The sequence below is a fragment of the Salvelinus alpinus genome, chromosome 5 (genome assembly GCF_045679555.1).
Source record: "Salvelinus alpinus chromosome 5, SLU_Salpinus.1, whole genome shotgun sequence".
NCBI classification, from domain to species: Eukaryota; Metazoa; Chordata; class Actinopteri; order Salmoniformes; family Salmonidae; genus Salvelinus; species Salvelinus alpinus.
The window spans coordinates 2,592,780-2,619,495 of NC_092090.1; the positions used below are offsets into that span (position 1 = coordinate 2,592,780).

The window sequence follows — 26,716 nt, forward strand, 5'->3', positions numbered from 1 at the left end:
CAATATTTTCCCACGAAGAACCGCTGCGCCACCTTCCTGTTCAAGTGAGCACAGCAAAACAAGGTGAGTCCAAAAAGTGTCTTGTATGCTGCTGTATAAATGATGTAACATGCCAGGGAGATATGTATACTGTGGCTAAGAAAGTAATAGTAGCCAATGTGCCTCACCCTAATCATTTGGTCTATTTTCACCTCGTGGTTTGACTTGGTGATGCACATGTAGCCTATAACCTGTTTTAGAGAAATGTAATCATCAAATATTGTAAGAGCTTTCATTGTCTGCTTAAATGCCCCCTTTATTTATCCTACGGTTCTGACTTGGTGTACAGGGAGAATACTGTAAGAACGGCCCATGTTCTGAATTATGTACAAATAGTTTTTGACTACATCTCTCCTAGCTCGCTCATTTAATTGTATTTATTTAACCTTTATTTAAACAGGGAGTCACAATGAGATTAAAAATCAATTTTACAAGAGAGCCCTGTACACATTACAATAAAAACATAAAATTAAAATATACACGTGTATAAAACAATATAATTCAGCACACAATTAACAAAAGCAATCCCATTCAACTACATAGACGTCCTCAACCAGTAATGTTAACTGCCTGAGTGGCACCAGCACATCTGACTGCAGGGAACTCTGCAGATTGGTCCACAAATTAGGGGCAAAAATAACTAAACGCTGATTTTCCTAAATCTGTGGAGACTGAAGGGATCTCTAGTGTTATCCATTCCTGTGAACGGGTTTGGTAACGTATTATACTTAATGATGTTACATATAGGAGGGAGTTTCTGTCAGATTGCTGTGTAAATAAATCAAAGAGAATACGGCTCTCTTCTTACAGACAGAGAGGTTCAACCCCACATTTATATACAGTCTACAATGAGGAGTCCTAAAATGGTCCCCTGTGATGAAACGCTGAATGGTAGACTGCATCCAAGGGTTTTCAAGCAGAGGGTGCCGCATGTAAACAATATCACCAAAATCCAAATCAGGGAGAAGCTTCAACAATCTTTGTCCTATTTTTAATACTAAGGCCTGATTTATTTAGATATAAAAAACAATATTGGATCTTAGCTTCTTAGTCAGATGTTTTATATCCGCTCGAAGGACAACTTGTCATCAATCCAGGTACTTATATTGAGAAACAAACTCAATTTGGGCAGTGGAGCCCACATACGCAGGTTTCCATGCTTTTGGAAAACTTCCTGATAACAACGTTAAATGAATAATGTGGGCTACTGATCCAGCAATAAGGGGAGCTGAACACTTCAGCAGACCAGGATCCAGATGGTCAGCCCCTGCGGATTTAATCACGTCTAATGTTAACAAAGCATCCAGGACTTCTTTATCAGGGAGTTTCTGAAAGGAAAACTCCTGACCAGCAACATCAGAGTCCAGGGTTTTATCAGTTAACCAGGTCTCAGATACAATAAGAAATATCAGGGTCTGCCTGAGGCACAGATCTTGACATTTTTTAGGTAATAAACTACAAATATTAAGATTTAAAAATGTCAAACCTTTTCTGCATTTAAAATCATACGGAGTTTCAATAGTTTGAGATTTTAGAACAACAGGAGACTCAAAGATTAGATTATACCCATTAGGAAAATAAAACAAAGTACGAATAGCAAAGAACGTTTATCCGGTTAACACCATTATGTCACCACCTTCAGATATAACATGTGGAACTCTCATAGAGACTAAACAACGTTTCTCCGGTCTGATAAACGTGGTACAACTCATCAGATGTGGGTCCATATCATAGCTGGATAGTTTTATTCTGTAGTGTTTCAGTCTGATAAACGTGGTACAACTCATCAGATGTGGGTCCATATCATAGCTGGATAGTTTTATTCTCTACAAAGTGTTTCAGTCTGATAAACGTGGTACAACTCATCAGATGTGGGTCCAGATCATAGCTGGGTAGTTTTATTCTGTAGTGTTTCAGTCTGATAAACGTGGTACAACTCATCAGATGTGGGTCCATATCATAGCTGGATAGTTTTATTCTGTAGTGTTTCAGTCTGATAAACGTGGTACAACTCATCAGATGTGGGTCCATATCATAGCTGGGTAGTTTTATTCTGTAGTGTTTCAGTCTGATAAACGTGGTACAACTCATCAGATGTGGGTCCATATCATAGCTGGGTAGTTTTATTCTGTAGTGTTTCAGTCTGATAAACGTGGTACAACTCATCAGATGTGGGTCCATATCATAGCTGGATAGTTTTATTCTGTAGTGTTTCAGTCTGATAAACGTGGTACAACTCATCAGATGTGGGTCCATATCATAGCTGGGTAGTTTTATTCTGTAGTGTTTCAGTCTGATAAACGTGGTACAACTCATCAGATGTGGGTCCAGATCATAGCTGGGTAGTTTTATTCTGTAGTGTTTCAGTCTGATAAACGTGGTACAACTCATCAGATGTGGGTCCATATCATAGCTGGGTAGTTTTATTCTGTAGTGTTTCAGTCTGATAAACGTGGTACAACTCATCAGATGTGGGTCCATATCATAGCTGGGTAGTTTTATTCTGTAGTGTTTCAGTCTGATAAACGTGGTACAACTCATCAGATGTGGGTCCATATCATAGCTGGATAGTTTTATTCTTGGCTGCTTCAACATATTTACAAGTTCACTCTTATACAAAAATACATCAGTTTATTTAAAACCTTTGAACATTTCTCCTTTCTTTACACAGAGGGAGATGGATAGGAAATCACCCACCAACAACGAGGCCTCCCATTGGACAAAAGTGCAGCGGGTTTCCACCAATAAGAGGGAATTTAACATGGATGTTCCCGTCTCCGTCACGCCATCCCCCTCAACCACTAGCGTCCTCCCCACCGTATTTAACATGGATGTTCCCTTCTCCGTCACGCCATCCCCCTCAACCACTAGCGTCCTCCCCACCGTATTTAACATGGATGTTCCCGTCTCCGTCACGCCATCCCCCTCAACCACTAGCGTCCTCCCCACCGTATTTAACATGGATGTTCCCTTCTCCGTCACGCCATCCCCCTCAACCACTAGCGTCCTCCCCACCGTATTTAACATGGATGTTCCCTTCTCCGTCACGCCATCCCCCTCAACCACTAGCGTCCTCCCCACCGTATTTAACATGGATGTTCCCTTCTCCGTCACGCCATCCCCCTCAACCACTAGCGTCCTCCCCACCGTATTTAACATGGATGTTCCCGTCTCCGTCACGCCATCCCCCTCAACCACTAGCGTCCTCCCCACCGTATTTAACATGGATGTTCCCGTCTCCGTCACGCCATCCCCCTCAACCACTAGCGTCCTCCCCACCGTATTTAACATGGATGTTCCCGTCTCCGTCACGCCATCCCCCTCAACCACTAGCGTCCTCCCCACCGTACTCACTCAGACCGCAGGACACCACTTGAAAAGGTTCAGATAGACAGTTAATATGTGGTTATCATGTACTGTAGGGTGATATGTAGAGGGAGGGGCGCACGGAGAGGCAGAACTCTGGACCTCGGGGGGGGCAGTCCTGATAGACAGACAACTCTGGACCTCGGGGGGGGGGGGGGGGGGGGGCAGTCCTGATAGACAGACAACTCTGGACCTTGGGGGGGCAGTCCTGACAGACAGACAACTCTGGACCTCGGGGGGGGCAGTCCTGACAGACAGACAACTCTGGACCTCGGGGGGTGGGGGGCAGTCCTGATAGACAGACAACTCTGGACCTCGGGGGGGGGGGGTAGTCCTGATAGACAGACAACTCTGGACCTCGGGGGGGGGGGGGGGGCAGTCCTGACAGACAGACAACTCTGGACCTTGGGGGGGCAGTCCTGACAGACAGACAACTCTGGACCTCGGGGGGGGCAGTCCTGACAGACAGACAACTCTGGACCTCGGGGGGTGGGGGGCAGTCCTGATAGACAGACAACTCTGGACCTCGGGGGGGGGGGTAGTCCTGATAGACAGACAACTCTGGACCTCGGGGGGGGGGGGGGGCAGTCCTGACAGACAGACAACTCTGGACCTTGGGGGGGGGGGGGGGGGGGCAGTCCTGATAGACAGACAACTCTGGACCTCGGGGGGGGGGGGGGGCAGTCCTGATAGACAGACAACTCTGGACCTCGGGGGGGGGGGGCAGTCCTGACAGACAGACAACTCTGGACCTCGGGGGGGGGGGGGGGGGGGGGCAGTCCTGATAGACAGACAACTCTGGACCTCGGGGGGGGGGGGCAGTCCTGACAGACAGACAACTCTGGACCTTGGGGGGGCAGTCCTGACAGACAGACAACTCTGGACCTTGGGGGGGCAGTCCTGACAGACAGACAACTCTGGACCTCGGGGGGGGGGGGGGGGCAGTCCTGACAGACAGACAACTCTGGACCTCGGGGGGGGGGGGCAGTCCTGATAGACAGACAACTCTGGACCTCGGGGGGGGGGGCAGTCCTGACAGACAGACAACTCTGGACCTTGGGGGGGGGGGGGGGGGGGGGGGGGGCAGTCCTGATAGACAGACAACTCTGGACCTTGGGGGGGGGGGGGGGCAGTCCTGATAGACAGACAACTCTGGACCTTGGGGGGGGGGGGGGGGGGGGCAGTCCTGATAGACAGACAACTGGAGTTTTTGGTATCTTGTAGATATTGCACTTTGAAAGAGAAGGGGAGAGAGATGGGGGGGCAGGGGATTGTGCGTAACACGGTACGCCACCTCAGCGTGGGAGCGAGAGGCCCAGAACAGGTCGGCAACAGAAGAGTGGAGCGAGAGAAGGTTAAAGGGTCATCTCTGGAGAGTTCACCCTTCACACAGACCCCTCTTCTTCTTAGATTCCTCCATCTTCCTCCTCCTCATTTGCCCTGAAAGTTACTGAGCTCCATCTCATCTTTGCGTCGTCTCTGCTGGGCGAACAGAGAGCTGAAGGGGTACAGCTTGGCCTTGGCTGGGTATCTCTGCCCTGCTATATCCACCTCGTAGTCTCCCCTGTTGATGAAGTCTGGGGTCACAGCGGCAGGGGAGCCGTCCAGGGAGGGCGGCGAGACAAAGCCCAGACACACGTGTCTCTCCAGGGTGTAGGAGTAGGCAGAGGAGGTAGTGGTACCACACAGCTCCCCATTCCTGAAGAGACAGACAGAGAGAAAAAGAGAGAAAAAGAAAGAGAGAGAGAGACACAGAGAGAGAGAGAGAGACACAGAGAGAGAGACACAGAGAGAGAGAGAGAGACACAGAGAGAGAGAGAGAGAGAGACACAGAGAGAGAGACACAGAGAGAGAGAGAGAGACACAGAGAGAGAGACACAGAGAGAGAGAGAGAGACACAGAGAGAGAGAGAGAGAGACAGAGAGAGAGAGAGAGAGAGAGAGAGAGAGACACAGAGAGAGAGACACAGAGAGAGAGAGAGAGACACAGAGAGAGAGAGAGAGACACAGAGAGAGAGAGAGAGACACAGAGAGAGAGAGAGAGAGAGAGAGAGAGAGAGAGAGAGAGAGAGAGAGAGAGAGAGAGACACAGAGAGAGAGAGAGAGAGAGACACAGAGAGACAGAGAGAGAGAGAGAGAGAGAGACAGAGAGAGAGACAGAGAGAGAGACAGAGAGAGAGAGAGAGAGAGAGAGAGAGAGAGAGAGAGAGAGAGAGAGAGAGAGAGAGAGAGAGAGACATTAGATGGTGAAAAGAAAACTTTATTGATCCTGTAACCCTCTGACACACTCTGGACGGGTTTAGGGTTTACGAGGCTAGGGCGGGTTTAGGGGTTACGAGGCCAGGGCGGGTTTAGGGGTTACGAGGCTAGGGCGGGTTTAGGGGTTACGAGTCTAGGGCGGGTTTAGGGGTTACAGAGGCTAGGGCGGGTTTAGGGGTTACGAGGCTAGGGCGGGGTTAGGGGTTACGAGGCTAGGGCGGGTTTAGGGGTTACGAGGCTAGGGCGGGGTTAGGGGTTACGAGGCTAGGGCGGGTTTAGGGGTTACGAGGCTAGGGCGGGTTTAGGGGTTACGAGGCTAGGGCGGGTTTAGGGGTTACGAGGCTAGGGTAGTTTAGGGGGTACAGAGGCTAGGGTAGTTTAGGGGTACAGAGGGTAGTTTAGGGGTACAGAGGGTAGTTTAGGGGTTACGAGGCTAGGGTAGTTTAGGGGTTACGAGGCTAGGGTAGTTTAGGGGTTACGAGGCTAGGGTAGTTTAGGGGTACAGAGGGTAGTTTAGGGGTTAAGAGGCTAGGGTAGTTTAGGGGTACAGAGGCTAGGGTAGTTTAGGGGTTTAGAGGCTAGGGTAGTTTAGGGGTACAGAGGCTAGGGTAGTTTAGGGGTTTAGAGGCTAGGGTAGTTTAGGGGTACAGAGGCTAGGGTAGTTTAGGGGTACAGAGGCTAGGGTAGTTTAGGGGTACAGAGGCTAGGGTAGTTTAGGGGTACAGAGGCTAGGGTAGTTTAGGGGTACAGAGGCTAGGGTAGTTTAGGGGTACAGAGGCTAGGGTAGTTTAGGGGTACAGAGGCTAGGGTAGTTTAGGGGTACAGAGGCTAGGGTAGTTTAGGGGTACAGAGGCTAGGGTAGTTTAGGGGTACAGAGGCTAGGGTAGTTTAGGGGTACAGAAGCTAGGGTAGTTTAGGGGTTAAGAGGCTAGGGTAGTTTAGGGGTTTAGAGGCTAGGGTAGTTTAGGGGTTTAGAGGGTAGGGTGGTTTAGGGGTTTAGAGGCTAGGGTAGTTTAGGGGTTTAGAGGGTAGTTTAGGGGTTAAGAGGCTAGGGTAGTTTAGGGGTACAGAGGCTAGGGTAGTTTAGGGGTTTAGAGGGTAGTTTAGGGGTACAGAGGCTAGGGTAGTTTAGGGGTACAGAGGCTAGGGTAGTTTAGGGGTTTAGATGGTAGTTTACGGGTGCAGAGGCTAGGGTAGTTTAGGGGTACAGAGGCTAGGGTAGTTTAGGGGTACAGAGGCTAGGGTAGTTTAGGGGTTAAGAGGCTAGGGTAGTTTAGGGGTACAGAGGCTAGGGTAGTTTAGGGGTTTAGAGGGTAGTTTAGGGGTGCAGAGGCTAGGGTAGTTTAGGGGTTTAGAGGCTAGGGTAGTTTAGGGGTACAGAGGCTAGGGTAGTTTAGGGGTACAGAGGCTAGGGTAGTTTAGGGGTACAGAGGCTAGGGTAGTTTAGGGGTACAGAGGCTAGGGTAGTCTAGGGGTACAGAGGCTAGGGTAGTCTAGGGGTACAGAGGCTAGGGTAGTCTAGGGGTACAGAGGCTAGGGTAGTCTAGGGGTTCAGAGGCTAGGGTAGTTTAGGTGTACAGAGGCTAGGGTAGTTTAGGGGTACAGAGGCTAGGGTAGTTTAGGGGTACAGAGGCTAGGGTAGTTTAGGGGTACAGAGGCTAGGGTAGTTTAGGGGTACAGAGGCTAGGGTAGTTTAGGGGTTACGAGGCTAGGGTAGTTTAGGGGTTACGAGGCTAGGGTAGTTTAGGGGTTACGAGGCTAGGGTAGTTTAGGGGTACAGAGGCTAGGGTAGTTTAGGGGTTCAGAGGCTAGGGTAGTTTAGGGGTTCAGAGGCTAGGGTAGTTTAGGTGTACCGAGGCTAGGGTAGTTTAGGGGTGCAGAGGGTAGTTTAGGGGTACAGAGGCTAGGGTAGTTTAGGGGTACAGAGGGTAGTTTAGGGGTACAGAGGGTAGTTTAGGGGTACAGAGGGTAGTGTAGTTTAGGGGTACAGAGGCTAGGGTAGTTTAGGGGTACAGAGGCTAGGGTAGTTTAGGGGTACAGAGGCTAGGGTAGTTTAGGGGTACAGAGGCTAGGGTAGTCTAGGGGTACAGAGGCTAGGGTAGTCTAGGGGTACAGAGGCTAGGGTAGTCTAGGGGTACAGAGGCTAGGGTAGTCTAGGGGTTCAGAGGCTAGGGTAGTTTAGGTGTACAGAGGCTAGGGTAGTTTAGGGGTACAGAGGCTAGGGTAGTTTAGGGGTACAGAGGCTAGGGTAGTTTAGGGGTACAGAGGCTAGGGTAGTTTAGGGGTTACGAGGCTAGGGTAGTTTAGGGGTTACGAGGCTAGGGTAGTTTAGGGGGTACAGAGGCTAGGGTAGTTTAGGGGTACAGAGGCTAGGGTAGTTTAGGGGTTCAGAGGCTAGGGTAGTTTAGGGGTTCAGAGGCTAGGGTAGTTTAGGTGTACCGAGGCTAGGGTAGTTTAGGTGTACCGAGGCTAGGGTAGTTTAGGGGTGCAGAGGGTAGTTTAGGGGTACAGAGGCTAGGGTAGTTTAGGGGTACAGAGGGTAGTTTAGGGGTACAGAGGGTAGTTTAGGGGTACAGAGGGTAGTTTAGGGGTACAGAGGGTAGTTTAGGGGTACAGAGGGTAGTTTAGGGGTACAGAGGCTAGGGTAGTTTAGGGGTACAGAGGCTAGGGTAGTTTAGGGGTACAGAGGCTAGGGTAGTTTAGGGGTACAGAGGCTAGGGTAGTTTAGGGGTACAGAGGCTAGGGTAGTTTAGGGGTACAGAGGCTAGGGTAGTTTAGGGTTTCAGAGGCTAGGGTAGTTTAGGGGTACAGAGGCTAGGGTAGTTTAGGGGTACAGAGGCTAGGGTAGTTTAGGGGTACAGAGGCTAGGGTAGTTTAGGGGTACAGAGGCTAGGGTAGTTTAGGGGTACAGAGGCTAGGGTAGTTTAGGGGTACAGAGGCTAGGGTAGTTTAGGGGTACAGAGGCTAGGGTAGTTTAGGGGTACAGAGGCTAGGGTAGTTTAGGGGTACAGAGGCTAGGGTAGTTTAGGGGTACAGAGGCTAGGGTAGTTTAGGGGTACAGAGGCTAGGGTAGTTTAGGGGTACAGAGGCTAGGGTAGTTTAGGGGTACAGAGGCTAGGGTAGTTTAGGGGTACAGAGGCTAGGGTAGTTTAGGGGTACAGAGGCTAGGGTAGTTTAGGGGTACAGAGGCTAGGGTAGTTTAGGGGTACAGAGGCTAGGGTAGTTTAGGGGTACAGAGGCTAGGGTAGTTTAGGGGTACAGAGGCTAGGGTAGTTTAGGGGTACAGAGGCTAGGGTAGTTTAGGGGTACAGAGGCTAGGGTAGTTTAGGGGTACAGAGGCTAGGGTAGTTTAGGGGTACAGAGGCTAGGGTAGTTTAGGGGTACAGAGGCTAGGGTAGTTTAGGGGTACAGAGGCTAGGGTAGTTTAGGGGTACAGAGGCTAGGGTAGTTTAGGGGTACAGAGGCTAGGGTAGTTTAGGGGTACAGAGGCTAGGGTAGTTTAGGGGTACAGAGGCTAGGGTAGTTTAGGGGTACAGAGGCTAGGGTAGTTTAGGGGTACAGAGGCTAGGGTAGTTTAGGGGTACAGAGGGTAGTTTAGGGGTACAGAGGCTAGGGTAGTTTAGGGGTACAGAGGGTAGTTTAGGGGTACAGAGGCTAGGGTAGTTTAGGGGTACAGAGGGTAGTTTAGGGGTACAGAGGCTAGGGTAGTTTAGGGGTACAGAGGCTAGGGTAGTTTAGGGGTTCAGAGGCTAGGGTAGTTTAGGGGTACAGAGGCTAGGGTAGTTTAGGGGTACAGAGGCTAGGGTAGTTTAGGGGTACAGAGGCTAGGGTAGTTTAGGGGTACAGAGGCTAGGGTAGTTTAGGGGTACAGAGGCTAGGGTAGTCTAGGGGTACAGAGGCTAGGGTAGTTTAGGGGTACAGAGGCTAGGGCAGTTTAGGGGTACAGAGGCTAGGGCAGTTTAGGGGTACAGAGGCTAGGGTAGTTTAGGGGTACAGAGGCTAGGGTAGTTTAGGGGTACAGAGGCTAGGGTAGTTTAGGGGTTCAGAGCCTTGGGAAGTAGACCATTTAGGGGGTAAGAGCCTTGGGAAGTAGACCATTTAGGGGTTCAGAGCCTTGGGAAGTAAACCATTTAGGGGGTAAGAGCCTTGGGAAGTAGACCATTTAGGGGTTTAGAGCCCTGGGAAGTAGACCATTTAGGGGGTAAGTGCCTTGCTCAAGAGCACAACAACAGGTAATGAATGGTATGTAGGCTACTGATGCCAGCAACCCTTGCTGGCCCACCCCGTCCCGACCAGATATTTCCCTCTCGGACATGGGATTTGAACAGGCAACCTTCGGGTCGGTTGCTGGCCTGGTTGCTTGTCTAACCTGTAGATGGGTTCTCCCCACCAGGGCCACAGGTCCAGCTCTGTGTCGTGATCCTCCAGGACCAACATGATGAAGCGACGGCTCACCCCCTCCTGACGCTGCTGCAACAGAGACGCTCGACCCAGGAAGTCTATGTCCTGGAGGAGGGGACAGAGAGAGAGGAGGAGGGGACAGAGAGAGAGAGGAGGAGGGGACAGAGAGAGAGAGGAGGAGGGGACAGAGAGAGAGAGGAGGAGGGGACAGAGAGAGAGAGGAGGAGGGGACAGAGAGAGAGAGGAGGAGGGGACAGAGAGAGAGAGGAGGAGGGGATAGAGAGAGAGAGGAGGAGGGGACAGCGAGAGAGAGGAGGAGGGGACAGCGAGAGAGAGGAGGAGGGGACAGCGAGAGAGAGGAGGAGGGGACAGAGAGAGAGAGGAGGAGGGGACAGAGAGAGGAGGAGGAGGGGACAGAGAGAGAGAGGAGGAGGGGACAGAGAGAGGAGGAGGAGGGGACAGAGAGAGGAGGAGGAGGGGACAGAGAGAGGAGGAGGAGGGGATAGAGAGAGGAGGAGGGGATAGAGAGAGGAGGAGGGGATAGATAGAGAGGAGGAGGGGATAGAGAGAGAGGAGGAGGAGGAGGAGGAGAGAGAGAGAGAGGAGGAGGAGGAGGGGACAGAGAGAGGAGGAAGGGATAGAGAGAGGATGAGGAGGGGATAGGACCAAACATAAACCAGACCTCATCAGTAACACAGTACAGGACTAAGGACCTGTTCAGACCTCATCAGTAACACAGTACAGGACTAAGGACCTGTCCAGACCTCATCAGTAACACAGTACAGGACTAAGGACCTGTCCAGACCTCATCAGTAACACAGTACAGGACTAAGGACCTGTTCAGACCTCATCAGTAACACAGTACAGGACTAAGGACCTGTCCAGACCTCATCAGTAACACAGTACAGGACTAAAAACCTGTTCAGACCTCATCAGTAACACAGTACAGGACTAAGGACCTGTCCAGACCTCATCAGTAACACAGTACAGGACTAAGGACCTGTTCAGACCTCATCAGTAACACAGTACAGGACTACGGACCTGTCCAGACCTCATCAGTAACACAGTACAGGACTAAGGACCTGTCCAGACCTCATCAGTAACACAGTACAGGACTAAGGACCTGTTCAGACCTCATCAGTAACACAGTACAGGACTAAGGACCTGTTCAGACCAGACTAAATGTTGGGGTCTGTGGGTCGTACCGTGTCAAACTTGACCCTGAACTCTCGTCCACACTCCAGGGGAGTGGTGAAGGGATCCAGGTCCTGACCCCAGAAGGCAAAGAACTTCTCTATTCGGAGAGAACGCAGGGCGTAGTACCCAGCGTTACGGATCCCGTACTTCTGACCCACTGACATCACCTCGTTGTAGACATGGAGCGCATACTGGAGGAGGAGAGGAGAGGGGGGAGGGGAGGGAGAGAGAGGGGAAAGAGAGTGAGGGGAAGGAGAGAGGAGAGGGAGAGAGGAGAGGGAGGGGGGAGGGAGAGAGGAGAGGGAGGGGGGAGGGAGAGAGAGGGGAAAGAGAGTGAGGGGAAGGAGAGAGGAGAGAGGAGAGGGAGGGGGGAGGGAGAGAGGAGAGGGAGGGGGGAGGGAGAGAGAAGGGGAGGGAAAGAGCGAGGGGAAGGAGAGAGGAGAAGGGAGAGAGGATAGGGAGGGGGGAGGGAGAGAGGGAGAGAGGAGAGGGAGGGGGGAGGGAGAGAGAAGGGGAGAGAAAGGGGGAGGGAAAGAGCGAGGAGAAGGGAGAGAGGAGAGGGAGGGGGGAGGAAGAGAGGAGAGGGAGGGGGGAGGGAGAGAGAAGGGGAGAGAAAGGGGGAGGGAAAGAGCGAGGGGAAGGAGAGAGGAGAAGGAAGAGAGGAGAGGGAGGGGGGAGGGAGGGAGGGAGAGAGAAGGGGAGAGGGGGAGGGGGAGGGAAAGAGCAAGGGGAGAGGGGGGGAGGGAGAGTGAGGGGGGAGGGAGAGAGAAGTAGAAAAGTGGGGGGAGGGAGAGAGGGAGGAGGGTGAGGTGAGAGAGAAGGGGGGAGGGGGAGGGAAAGAGCGAGGGGAAGGAGAGAGAAGGGAGAGAGAGAGGAGAAAGGAGGGTGAGAGAAGGAGAGAAGGCAGGAGGGGGGAGGAACAGAGAGAGGTGGGAGAGAGGAGGTATCAATAACACTGTATATGATAACAAAATGTCCACTCAGACACACATCCTATTTACTGATGAAGCTCATACAGCGTGTGATTGTGTTCAGAGACATACAGCGTGTGATTGTGTTCAGAGACATACAGCGTGTGATTGTGTTCAGAGACATACAGCGTGTGATTGTGTTCAGAGACATACAGCGTGTGATTGTGTTCAGAGACATACAGCGTGTGATTGTGTCCAGAGACATACAGCGTGTGATTGTGTTCAGAGACATACAGCGTGTGATTGTGTCCAGAGACATACAGCGTGTGATTGTGTTCAGAGACATACAGCGTGTGATTGTGTTCAGAGACATACAGCGTGTGATTGTGTTCAGAGACATACAGCGTGTGATTGTGTTCAGAGACATACAGCGTGTGATTGTGTTCAGAGACATACAGCGTGTGATTGTGTTCAGAGACATACAGCGTGTGATTGTGTTCAGAGACATACAGCGTGTGATTGTGTTCAGAGACATACAGCGTGTGATTGTGTTCAGAGACATACAGCGTGTGATTGTGTTCAGAGACATACAGCGTGTGATTGTGTTCAGAGACATACAGCGTGTGATTGTGTTCAGAGACATACAGCGTGTGATTGTGTCCAGAGACATACAGCGTGTGATTGTGTCCAGAGACATACAGCGTGTGATTGTGTTCAGAGACATACAGCGTGTGATTGTGTTCAGAGACATACAGCGTGTGATTGTGTTCAGAGACATACAGCGTGTGATTGTGTCCAGAGACATACAGCGTGTGATTGTGTCCAGAGACATACAGCGTGTGATTGTGTTCAGAGACATACAGCGTGTGATTGTGTCCAGAGACATACAGCGTGTGATTGTGTCCAGAGACATACAGCGTGTGATTGTGTCCAGAGACATACAGCGTGTGATTGTGTTCAGAGACATACAGCGTGTGATTGTGTTCAGAGACATACAGCGTGTGATTGTGTCCAGAGACATACAGCGTGTGATTGTGTTCAGAGACATACAGCGTGTGATTGTGTCCAGAGACATACAGCGTGTGATTGTGTCCAGAGACATACAGCGTGTGATTGTGTCCAGAGACATACAGCGTGTGATTGTGTTCAGAGACATACAGCGTGTGATTGTGTTCAGAGACATACAGCGTGTGATTGTGTCCAGAGACATACAGCGTGTGATTGTGTTCAGAGACATACAGCGTGTGATTGTGTTCAGAGACATACAGCGTGTGATTGTGTCCAGAGACATACTAGTAGTGTATAGTAGACTAGTAGTATATAACAGGTAGTGTATAGTAGACTAGTAGTATATAGTAGACCAGTAGTCTGTAGTAGACTAGTAGTGTATAACCAGTAGTGTATAGTATATAGTATAGTGTATTCCAGTAGTATATAACCAGTAGTGTATAGTAGACTAGTAGTGTATAGTAGACTAGTAGTATATAACCAGTAGTATATAGTATAGTGTGTATCTCACCTCTATAGGTATGTAAAGCATGAAGCCCGGCTCTCCTGTATGGGTCATACTCATTACTCGGATCCCATTGGCATAGCCCACACTCATTTCCTGTTGACACACACCAAGGGTCAGAAATACAACAATACACAACCTTTAGCCTTGTGATGAGACGGGGCGACTTCACTATCACATAACATGTCTAAAGATGGACCAGCCTTGTGATGAGACGGGGGCCACTTCACTATTACATAACATGTCTAAAGATGGACCAGCCTTGTGATGAGACGGGGCCACTTCACTATTACATAACATGTCTAAAGATGGACCAGCCTTGTGATGAGACGGGGCCACTTCACTATTACATAACATGTCTAAAGATGGACCAGCCTTGTGATGAGACGGGGGCCACTTCACTATCACATAACATGTCTAAAGATGGACCAGCCTTGTGATGAGACGGGGCCACTTCACTATCACATAACATGTCTAAAGATGGACCAGCCTTGTGATGAGACGGGGCCACTTCACTATTACATAACATGTCTAAAGATGGACCAGCCTTGTGATGAGACGGGGGCCACTTCACTATTACATAACATGTCTAAAGATGGACCAGCCTTGTGATGAGACGGGGCCACTTCACTATTACATAACATGTCTAAAGATGGACCAGCCTTGTGATGAGACGGGGCCACTTCACTATTACATAACATGTCTAAAGATGGACCAGCCTTGTGATGAGACGGGGCCACTTCACTATTACATAACATGTCTAAAGATGGACCAGCCTTGTGATGAGACGGGACCACTTCACTATTACATAACATGTCTAAAGATGGACCAGCCTTGTGATGAGACGGGGGCCACTTCACTATTACATAACATGTCTAAAGATGGACCAGCCTTGTGATGAGACGGGACCACTTCACTATTACATAACATGTCTAAAGATGGACCGGCCTTGTGATGAGACGGGACCACTTCACTATTACATAACATGTCTAAAGATGGACCAGCCTTGTGATGAGACGGGGCCACTTCACTAGTACATAACATGTCTAAAGATGGACCAGCCTTGTGATGAGACGGGACCACTTCACTATTACATAACATGTCTAAAGATGGACCAGCCTTGTGATGAGACGGGGCCACTTCACTATCACATAACATGTCTAAAGATGGACCAGCCTTGTGATGAGACGGGGCCACTTCACTATTACATAACATGTCTAAAGATGGACCAGCCTTGTGATGAGACTGGGGCCACTTCACTATCACATAACATGTCTAAAGATGGACCAGCCTTGTGATGAGACGGGGGCCACTTCACTATTACATAACATGTCTAAAGATGGACCAGCCTTGTGATGAGACGGGGGCCACTTCACTAGTACATAACATGTCTAAAGATGGACCAGCCTTGTGATGAGACGGGGGCCACTTCACTATTACATAACATGTCTAAAGATGGACCAGCCTTGTGATGAGACGGGGCCACTTCACTATTACATAACATGTCTAAAGATGGACCAGCCTTGTGATGAGACGGGGGCCACTTCACTATTACATAACATGTCTAAAGATGGACCAGCCTTGTGATGAGACGGGGGCCACTTCACTATTACATAACATGTCTAAAGATGGACCAGCCTTGTGATGAGACGGGGCCACTTCACTATCACATAACATGTCTAAAGATGGACCAGCCTTGTGATGAGACGGGGCCACTTCACTATTACATAACATGTCTAAAGATGGACCAGCCTTGTGATGAGACGGGACCACTTCACTATTACATAACATGTCTAAAGATGGACCAGCCTTGTGATGAGACGGGGGCCACTTCACTATTACACAACATGTCTAAAGATGGACCAGCCTTGTGATGAGACGGGGGCCACTTCACTATTACATAACATGTCTAAAGATGGACCAGCCTTGTGATGAGACGGGGGCCACTTCACTATTACATAACATGTCTAAAGATGGACCAGCCTTGTGATGAGACGGGGCCACTTCACTATTACATAACATGTCTAAAGATGGACCAGCCTTGTGATGAGACGGGGGCCACTTCACTATTACATAACATGTCTAAAGATGGACCAGCCTTGTGATGAGACGGGGGCCACTTCACTATTACATAACATGTCTAAAGACGGACCAGCCTTGTGATGAGACGGGGCCACTTCACTATTACATAACATGTCTAAAGATGGACCAGCCTTGTGATGAGACGGGGCCACTTCACTATTACATAACATGTCTAAAGATGAACCAGCCTTGTGATGAGACGGGGGCCACTTCACTATTACATAACATGTCTAAAGATGGACCAGCCTTGTGATGAGACGGGGCCACTTCACTATTACATAACATGTCTAAAGATGGACCAGCCTTGTGATGAGACGGGGCCACTTCACTATTACATAACATGTCTAAAGATGGACCAGCCTTGTGATGAGACGGGGCCACTTCACTAGTACATAACATGTCTAAAGATGGACCAGCCTTGTGATGAGACGGGGACCACTTCACTATTACATAACATGTCTAAAGATGGACCAGCCTTGTGATGAGACGGGGCCACTTCACTATTACATAACATGTCTAAAGATGGACCAGCCTTGTGATGAGACGGGGCCACTTCACTATTACATAACATGTCTAAAGATGGACCAGCCTTGTGATGAGACGGGGCCACTTCACTATTACATAACATGTCTAAAGATGGACCAGCCTTGTGATGAGACGGGGGCCACTTCACTATTACATAACATGTCTAAAGATGGACCAGCCTTGTGATGAGACGGGGCCACTTCACTATTACATAACATGTCTAAAGATGGACCAGCCTTGTGATGAGACGGGGCCACTTCACTATTACATAACATGTCTAAAGATGGACCAGCCTTGTGATGAGACGGGGCCACTTCACTATTACATAACATGTCTAAAGACGGACCAGCCTTGTGATGAGACGGGGGCCACTTCACTATTACATAACATGTCTAAAGATGGACCAGCCTTGTGATGAGACTGGGCCACTTCACTATTACATAACATGTCTAAAGATGGACCAGCCTTGTGATGAGACGGGGCCACTTCACTATTACATAACATGTCTAAAGATGGACCAGCCTTGTGATGAGACGGGGGCCACTTCACTATTACATAACATGTCTAAAGATGGACCAGCCTTGTGATGAGACGGGACCACTTCACTATTACATAACATGTCTAAAGATGGACCAGCCTTGTGATGAGACGGGGCCACTTCACTATTACATAACATGTCTAAAGATGGACCAGCCTTGTGATGAGACGGGACCACTTCACTATTACATAACATGTCTAAAGATGGACCAGCCTTGTGATGAGACGGGGCCACTTCACTATTACATAACATGTCTAAAGATGGACCAGCCTTGTGATGAGACGGGGCCACTTCACTATTACATAACATGTCTAAAGATGGACCAGCCTTGTGATGAGACGGGGCCACTTCACTATTACATAACATGTCTAAAGATGGACCAGCCTTGTGATGAGACGGGGGCCACTTCACTATTACATAACATGTCTAAAGATGGACCGGCCTTGTGATGAGACGGGGCCACTTCACTATTACATAACATGTCTAAAGATGGACCAGCCTTGTGATGAGACGGGGTCACTTCACTATTACATAACATGTCTAAAGATGGACCGGTTCCTCACCTTACAGAAGAGGGACGGGAAGTGTTCGGGAGTCATGGAGACATACGATAGTTCTCCTAGGACGTCCATCGCCCGCGGACCAATAAGATTCAGCGCTGTAGAAGGGAGGCGGGGAAAAGGGTTCAGAACAGAAATAGAAGTGAGGGGAAGATTGAGGTTCTGCAGCGATCGTTCTCACCAGTGTACTTCCAGCTGACGTCCTCTAGGTGGAGCTGTGGGTCGTCGGGCATGTGCTTCTTCAACCACGACCAGCAGTGGACCTGCTGATCTGTAGGAGAGATGATGAAGAAGCTACAGAGAGGGAGAGGAAGGGAGAGAGATGGAGAGAGAGAGATGAGAGAGAGAGAGAGAGAGAGAGAGAGAGATGGAGAGAGAGGAAGGGAGAGATGGAGAGAGAGGAAGGGAGAGAGAGAGAGAGAGAGGAAGGGAGAGAGGGAGGGAGAGAGAGAGAGAGAGGAGAGAGGAAGAGGGAGAGGAAGAGAGAGGGAGAGAGAGAGAGAGAGAGAGATGGAGAGAGAGGAAGAGAGAGATGGAGAGAGAGGAAGGGAGAGAGATGAAAACATTTAGATGAGGAACTAACCCGTCGCCTCCCCAGACGTTGTCTTGCGACAGGTGGCGTCACTCCTACGTGACGCTCGTCCCTCAACAGACAGTGCAGACGAATGTGGAGGTGTCTGACATAAGACAAGGTGGTTTAGTCTCTATCCTGTTCTTTTAGAGGACATTCACACGAGTTATCACACGAGTTACCCGAGGTGGAGTCACCCCCAGGTGGAGTTACCCCCAGGTGGAGTCACGCCCAGGTGGAGTCACCCCCAGGTGGAGTCACCCCCAGGTGGAGTTACCCCCAGGTGGAGTTATGAACAGCTGGCTAAGCTCTCACCTGTTCTTCTGGACTCTGACCACTCTGCAGTCGTTCTCCTTAAACCTCTAGGAAATAGGAGGCGCTATTTTCACTTCTGGATAAAATCGTTCCCAATTTAAACGGCCTCGTACTCTGTCCTAGATCATATGATATGCATATTATTATTACTATTGGATAGAAAACACTCTGAAGTTTCTAAAACTGTTTGAATTATATCTGTGAGTAAAACAGAACTCATTTGGCAGCAAACTTCCAAACAAGAAGTGAAAATTCTGAAAATGGGTCTGTGTAAGGCCTTGCCTATTCAATTGGCTTATATTTATGGATCTGTATGCACTTCACACGCCTTCCACTAGATGTCATCAAGCAGTAGAACGTGGAATGAAGTCTCTAGCCTTTTCTGGGACCGGATGGGACTCGTTGGAGTGAGAGGTCAGCCATATTGGAAGTACCTGGTGACGCACGAGGATTTGTCATATGGGTGGTTGCAATTCGTTTGGTAGACACGAGGTTTTGCTCCGTCTGGGACGTTATTGGATGTATTTCTTAAAAACATCCTAAAGATGGATTCTCAACTGAGTTTGACCAGTTTATTCGACTTTTATTTTGACTTTTTGAATTTTTCGTTCATGCGTAAATTCTTCATGGACACGTGAGCTCCACTATGCTAGCCAAAGTTGCTAATTCGACAGACGTAATGGACATTCTAAAACAAAACAACGATTTATTGTGGGACTAGGATTCCTGGCACTGCATTCTGATGAAAGTTCATCAAAGGTAAGAGAATATTTATGATGTTATTTCGAATTTTTGTGGACTCTTTGGACTCCAACATGGTGGAGAATGGCTGAGCGCTGTCTCAGATTATTGCATGCTGTGCTTTGTACTAAAGTTATTTTTTTAAATCTAACACAGCGGTTGCATTAAGAACCAGTGTATCTTTCATTTGCTGTACAACATGTATTTTTCAGCAACAACATGTATTTTTTGGTCCTATTTGTGATGATGGCTGCGTTGTAAAACCCAGATTTGTAGCTATAAAAATGCACATTTTCGAACAAAACATAAATGTATTGTATAACATGATGTTATAAGACTGTCATCTGATGAAGTTGTTCAAAGGTTAGTGATTAATTTTATCTCTATTTGTGGGTTTTGTGAAAGCTATCGTTGCGGTGAAAAAATGGCGTTGTGTGTTTGGCTATTGTGGTGAGCTAACATAAATATATATTGTGTTTTCGCTGTAAAACATTTTAAAAATCGGAAATGTTGGCTGGATTCACAAGATGTTTATCTTTCATTTGCTGTATTGGACTTGTGATTTCATGAAATTATATTATATGATATCCCTGTGGCGCTAGGCTAGGCTATGCTAGTCAGCGTTTCTGATGAGGATGATCCCGGATCCGGGAGGGGGGTCCGTAGAGGTTAATGGTTAATCTCTCACCTGTTCTTCTTGACTCTGACCACGCTGCAGTCGTTCTCATATCCGCCCCTCTCGTTCAGCATGCCCGTATGAACGATGTGACCCACTGGCACGTCCAGGTCATTGGCACAGAGGTGCTGCAGCAACTCCAACGCCTGGTCGTCTGTAGACTGGCACAGAAAGAAAAGTAGTGACCGAGGGTGGTCCGGCCATAGAGATAATGGAATTCACATTATAGCTGTGACCGAGGGTGGTCCAGCCATAGAGATAATGGAATTCACATTATAGTAGTGACCGAGGGTGGTCCAGCCATAGAGATAATGGAATTCACATTATAGTAGTGACCGAGGGTGGTCCAGCCATAGAGATAATGGCATTCACATTATAGCTGTGACCGAGGGTGGTCCAGCCATAGAGATAATGGAATTCACATTATAGCTGTGACCGAGGGTGGTCCAGCCATAGAGATAATGGCATTCGCATTATAGTAGTGACCGAGGGTGGTCCAGCCATAGAGATAATGTAATTCACATTATAGCTGTGACCGAGGGTGGTCCAGCCATAGAGATAATGTAATTCACATTATAGCTGTGACCGAGGGTGGTCCAGCCATAGAGATAATGTAATTCACATTATAGCTGTGACCGAGGGTGGTCCAGCCAGAGAGATAATGTAATTCACATTATAGCTGTGACCGAGGGTGGTCCAGCCATAGAGATAATGTAATTCACATTATAGCTGTGACCGAGGGTGGTCCAGCCATAGAGATAATGTAATTCACATTATAGCTGTGACCGAGGGTGGTCCAGCCATAGAGATAATGTAATTCACATTATAGCTGTGACCGAGGGTGGTCCAGCCATAGAGATAATGTAATTCACATTATAGCTGTGACCGAGGGTGGTCCAGCCATAGAGATAATGTAATTCACATTATAGCTGTGACCGAGGGTGGTCCAGCCATAGAGATAATGTAATTCACATTATAGCTGTGACCGAGGGTGGTCCAGCCATAGAGATAATGTAATTCACATTATAGCTGTGACCGAGGGTGGTCCAGCCATAGAGATAATGTAATTCACATTATAGCTGTGACCGAGGGTGGTCCAGCCATAGAGATAATGTAATTCACATTATAGCTGTGACCGAGGGTGGTCTAGCCATAGAGATAATGTAATTCACATTATAGCTGTGACCGAGGGTGGTCCAGCCATAGAGATAATGTAATTCACATTATAGCTGTGACCGAGGGTGGTCCAGCCATAGAGATAATGTAATTCACATTATAGCTGTGACCGAGGGTGGTCCAGCCATAGAGATAATGTAATTCACATTATAGCTGTGACCGAGGGTGGTCCAGCCATAGAGATAATGTAATTCACATTATAGCTGTGACCGAGGGTGGTCCAGCCATAGAGATAATGTAATTCACATTATAGCTGTGACCGAGGGTGGTCCAGCCATAGAGATAATGTAATTCACATTATAGCTGTGACCGAGGGTGGTCCAGCCATAGAGATAATGTAATTCACATTATAGCTGTGACCGAGGGTGGTCCAGCCATAGAGATAATGTAATTCACATTATAGCTGTGACCGAGGGTGGTCCAGCCATAGAGATAATGTAATTCACATTATAGCTGTGACCGAGGGTGGTCCAGCCATAGAGATAATGTAATTCACATTATAGCTGTGACCGAGGGTGGTCCAGCCATAGAGATAATGTAATTCACATTATAGCTGTGACCGAGGGTGGTCCAGCCATAGAGATAATGTAATTCACATTATAGCTGTGACCGAGGGTGGTCTAGCCATAGAGATAATGTAATTCACATTATAGCTGTGACCGAGGGTGGTCCAGCCATAGAGATAATGTAATTCACATTATAGCTGTGACCGAGGGTGGTCCAGCCATAGAGATAATGTAATTCACATTATAGCTGTGACCGAGGGTGGTCCAGCCATAGAGATAATGTAATTCACATTATAGTTGTGACCGAGGGTGGTCTAGCCATAGAGATAACATTCCTTTTTCTATTTCATTCTGTGGTCCAGGGGTCAGTTGTTACCTCACTTCCCCTCCCCTCCCTCCCCTCTCCAGGGGTCAGCCACCTACAGCTTCCATCATAGGAGGAAGTTGATACCTCACTTCCCCTCCCCTCCCTCCCCTCTCCAGGGGTCAGCCACCTACAGCTTCCATCATAGGAGGAAGTTGATACCTCACTCCCCTCCCCTCCCCTCCCTCCCCTCTCCAGGGGTCAGACACCTACAGCTTCCATCATAGGAGGAAGTTGATACCTCACTTCCCCTCCTCTCCCTCCCCTCTCCAGGGGTCACTCACAGTGAGCTCAAACTTGGTGAAGGAGGACATGTCGATGACACAGACGGCCTCCTTGCAGCATTTCACCTCCGACCCCACGATGTCAAACCAGTCAGGCTTATAGAACGTCTTACTGGCATCCAGAGACAGCAGGTCTGAGAACAGATGATAGAACTGTTTAACTAACAGACAGACACAGTGCTAAGAGACAGCAGGTCTGAGAACAGATGATATAACTGTTTAACTAACAGACAGACACAGTGCTAAGAGACAGCAGGTCTGAGAACAGATGATATAACTGTTTAACTAACAGACAGACACAGTGCTAAGAGACAGCAGGTCTGAGAACAGATTATAAAACTGTTTAACTAACAGACAGACACAGTGCTAAGAGACAGCAGGTCTGAGAACAGAGGATATAACTGTTTAACTAACAGACAGACACAGTGCTAAGAGACAGCAGGTCTGAGAACAGATGATATAACTGTTTAACTAACAGACAGACACAGTGCTAAGAGACAGCAGGTCTGAGAACAGATGATATAACTGTTTAACTAACAGACAGACACAGTGCTAAGAGACAGCAGGTCTGAGAACAGAGGATATAACTGTTTAACTAACAGACAGACACAGTGCTAAGAGACAGCAGGTCTGAGAACAGAGGATATAACTGTTTAACTAACCAGACAGACACAGTGCTAAGAGACAGCAGGTCTGAGAACAGAGGATATAACTGTTTAACTAACCAGACAGACACAGTGCTAAGAGACAGTCTGTGTGGGTGGTGTGTGTGGTGTGGTGTGTGTGGTGTGGTGTGGTGTGGTGTGGTGTGGTGTGGTGTGTGTGGTGTGGTGTGGTGTGGTGGTGTGTGGTGTGTGGTGTGTGGTGTGGTGTGGTGGTGTGTGTGGTGTGGTGGTGTGTGGTGTGGTGTGTGTGTGGTGTGTGTGTGGTGTGGTGGTGTGTGTGGTGTGGTGGTGTGTGTGGTGTGTGTGGTGTGGTGGTGTGTGGTGTGGTGTGTGTGGTGTGGTGTGTGTGGTGTGGTGTGGTGTGGTGTGGTGTGGTGTGTGTGGTGTGGTGTGGTGTGGTGGTGTGTGGTGTGGTGTGGTGTGTGGTGTGTGGTGTGGTGGTGTGTGGTGTGGTGTGTGTGTGGTGTGTGTGTGGTGTGTGTGTGGTGTGGTGGTGTGTGTGGTGTGGTGGTGTGTGTGGTGTGTGTGGTGTGGTGGTGTGTGGTGTGGTGTGTGTGTGGTGTGGTGTGGTGTGGTGTGTGTGGTGTGTGTGGTGTGGTGTGGTGTGTGTGGTGTGTGTGTGGTGTGGTGTGTGTGGTGTGGTGTGTGTGTGTGGTGTGTGTGTGTGGTGTGTGTGTGTGGTGTGTGTGGGTGGTGTGTGTGTGTGGGTGGTGTGTGTGGGTGGTCCGCCTCACCCTTCCCTGCGGGGATGAAGTACTTGGCCCTCTCAAAGCCGTGTTTCTCCATCCATCTGGCTCCCTGTGTGTCCAGACGGTCGTACAGGGGAGAAGTCCTCAGCTGCCTGCCCGTCTGGAAGTCCCAACGAGGAACCTTTAGGTTATACAGCAGGGCTGGAGAGGGGCAGACAGTCAGACACAGAGAGAGACAGTCAGAAACCAAGAGAGAGAGACAGACAGTCAGAAACCGAGAGAGAGAGACAGAAACCAAGAGAGAGAGACAGACAGTCAGAGACCGAGAGAGAGAGACAGACAGTCAGACACAGAGAGACAGACAGTCAGAAACAGAGAGACAGACAGTCAGAAACCGAGAGAGAGACAGTCAGAAACCGAGAGAAAGACAGTCAGAAACCGAGAGAGAGAGGGACAGGCAGACACAGAGAGAGGGACAGACAGACAGAGGGACAGACACAGAGAGAGGGACAGACAGACAGAGGGACAGACAGACAGACAGTCAGACATGTTATACGACATAGAACCCTTTGAGTCATCATTCAAGCCTGGTCTGTACCTCTGTTCTCCCATGTGGTCAGTATCACAGAAATATAATTACTAGAATGGACATTCAAGTCTATGTTGCTGTAAATGGCTGGACTGGCGGCCATTTTGAGTGTACCCATATGATCGAAGCAGGAAGTTGAGCATTCAGTCTGTGCATTACTAACAGGAAGTGTGATTGTGTTGCTCTGGTCAGGACTCACGCATGACCTCCATGACCCTGTGTCGGAGCATTACTAACAGGAAGTGTGATTGTGTTGCTCTGGTCAGGACTCACGCATGACCTCCATGACCCTGTGTCGGAGCATTACTAACAGGAAGTGTGATTGTGTTGCTCTGGTCTGGACTCACGCATGACCTCCATGACCCTGTGTCGGAGCATTACTAACAGGAAGTGTGATTGTGTTGCTCTGGTCTGGACTCACGCATGACCTCCATGACCCTGTGTCGGAGCATTACTAACAGGAAGTGTGATTGTGTTGCTCTGCTCAGGACTCACGCATGACCTCCATGACCCTGTGTCGGAGCATTACTAACAGGAAGTGTGATTGTGTTGCTCTGGTCAGGACTCACGCATGACCTCCATGACCCTGTGTCGGAGCATTACTAACAGGAAGTGTGATTGTGTTGCTCTGGTCAGGACTCACGCATGACCTCCATGACCCTGTGTCGGAGCATTACTAACAGGAAGTGTGATTGTGTTGCTCTGCTCAGGACTCACGCATGACCTCCATGACCCTGTGTCGGAGCATTACTAACAGGAAGTGTGATTGTGTTGCTCTGGTCTGGACTCACGCATGACCTCCATGACCCTGTGTCGGAGCATTACTAACAGGAAGTGTGATTGTGTTGCTCTGCTCAGGACTCACGCATGACCTCCATGACCCTGTGTCGGAGCATTACTAACAGGAAGTGTGATTGTGTTGCTCTGGTCAGGACTCACGCATGACCTCCATGACCCTGTGTCGGAGCATTACTAACAGGAAGTGTGATTGTGTTGCTCTGGTCAGGACTCACGCATGACCTCCATGACCCTGTGTCGGAGCATTACTAACAGGAAGTGTGATTGTGTTGCTCTGGTCAGGACTCACGCATGACCTCCATGACCCTGTGTCGGAGCATTACTAACAGGAAGTGTGATTGTGTTGCTCTGCTCTGGACTCACGCATGACCTCCATGACCCTGTGTCGGAGGAAGGTCCGGCTGCTCTGAAGGTTTCCGAAGCGTTTGATGTCCAGCGGCCACACGTTAGCCGTGGGGTAACCATACGTCATCCACTCTGCCAGGTACCTGAAGACAGAAAACACTGGTTTGATCCAGTTCATTTAGCCCAACACTAACCCTAACCCCTGAACTGTAACCTCTAACCCTAACAGACAGGACAGTGGTAACCTCTAACCCTAACCCCTGAACTGTAACCTCTAACTGTAACCTGGACAGTTGTAACCTCTAACCCCTGAACTGTAACCTCTAACCCTAACAGACAGGACAGTGTAACCTCTAACCCCTAACCCCTGAACTGTAACCTCTAACCCCTAACCCCTGAACTGTAACCTCTAACCCTAACAGACAGGACAGTTGTAACCTCTAACCCTAACCCCTGAACTGTAACCTCTAACCCTAACAGACAGGACAGTGGTAACCTCTAACCCTAACCCCTGAACTGTAACCTCTAACCCTAACAGACACGTTAGCCGTGGGTCATCCACTCTGCCTGAAGACAGTCAGAACAGTGGTTTAATAACTGTCAACCCTAAAGTAGATGTACTGGTAATGTCCTGTTCTCACTGTCAACCCTAAAGTAGATGTACTGGTAATGTCCTGTTCTCACTGTCACCCCTAAAGTAGATGTACTGGTAATGTCCTGTTCTCACTGTCACCCCTAAAGTAGATGTACTGGTAATGTCCTGTTCTCACTGTCAACCCTAAAGTAGATGTACTGGTAATGTCCTGTTCTCACTGTCACCCCTAAAGTAGATGTACTGGTAATGTCCTGTTCTCACTGTCACCCCTAAAGTAGATGTACTGGTAATGTCCTGTTCTCACTGTCAACCCTAAAGTAGATGTACTGGTAATGTCCTGTTCTCACTGTCACCCCTAAAGTAGATGTACTGGTAATGTCCTGTTCTCACTGTCACCCCTAAAGTAGATGTACTGGTAATGTCCTGTTCTCACTGTCACCCCTAAAGTAGATGTACTGGTAATGTCCTGTTCTCACTGTCACCCCTAAAGTAGATGTACTGGTAATGTCATGTTCTCACTGTCAACCCTAAAGTAGATGTACTGGTAATGTCCTGTTCTCACTGTCAACCCTAAAGTAGATGTACTGGTAATGTCCTGTGCTCACTGTCACCCCTAAAGTAGATGTACTGGTAATGTCCTGTTCTCACTGTCACCCCTAAAGTAGATGTACTGGTAATGTCATGTTCTCACTGTCAACCCTAAAGTAGATGTACTGGTAATGTCATGTTCTCACTGTCACCCCTAAAGTAGATGTACTGGTAATGTCCTGTTCTCACTGTCAACCCTAAAGTAGATGTACTGGTAATGTCCTGTTCTCACTGTCAACCCTAAAGTAGATGTACTGGTAATGTCATGTTCTCACTGTCACCCCTAAAGTAGATGTACTGGTAATGTCCTGTTCTCACTGTCAACCCTAAAGTAGATGTACTGGTAATGTCCTGTTCTCACTGTCACCCCTAAAGTAGATGTACTGGTAATGTCCTGTTCTCACTGTCACCCCTAAAGTAGATG

General features: G+C 48.8%; 1 protein-coding gene across 6 annotated transcripts in view; it reads right to left on the bottom strand.

Moving 5' to 3' along the window:
• Positions 1-4,573: 4,573 nt before the first annotated feature.
• The window catches only part of pdpr (pyruvate dehydrogenase phosphatase regulatory subunit), a 46,698-nt gene continuing 24,555 nt past the window's right edge, over positions 4,574-26,716 (bottom strand). For 5 of the 6 annotated variants that reach the window (XM_071400346.1, XM_071400348.1, XM_071400350.1 and 2 more), the window contains 10 exons: positions 25,128-25,252; positions 23,423-23,578; positions 22,024-22,157; positions 19,706-19,854; positions 17,572-17,684; positions 17,394-17,488; positions 13,692-13,781; positions 11,270-11,452; positions 10,033-10,169; positions 4,574-5,104 (listed from right to left, as the gene is read on the bottom strand). In XM_071400346.1, coding sequence (XP_071256447.1) covers positions 4,837-5,104; positions 10,033-10,169; positions 11,270-11,452; positions 13,692-13,781; positions 17,394-17,488; positions 17,572-17,684; positions 19,706-19,854; positions 22,024-22,157; positions 23,423-23,578; positions 25,128-25,252 — 1,450 coding nt within the window. In that variant the 3' untranslated portion in view covers positions 4,574-4,836. The remainder of the gene's footprint in view (positions 5,105-10,032; positions 10,170-11,269; positions 11,453-13,691; positions 13,782-17,393; positions 17,489-17,571; positions 17,685-19,705; positions 19,855-22,023; positions 22,158-23,422; positions 23,579-25,127; positions 25,253-26,716) is intronic. The other variant, XM_071400347.1, reaches the window with a different exon arrangement.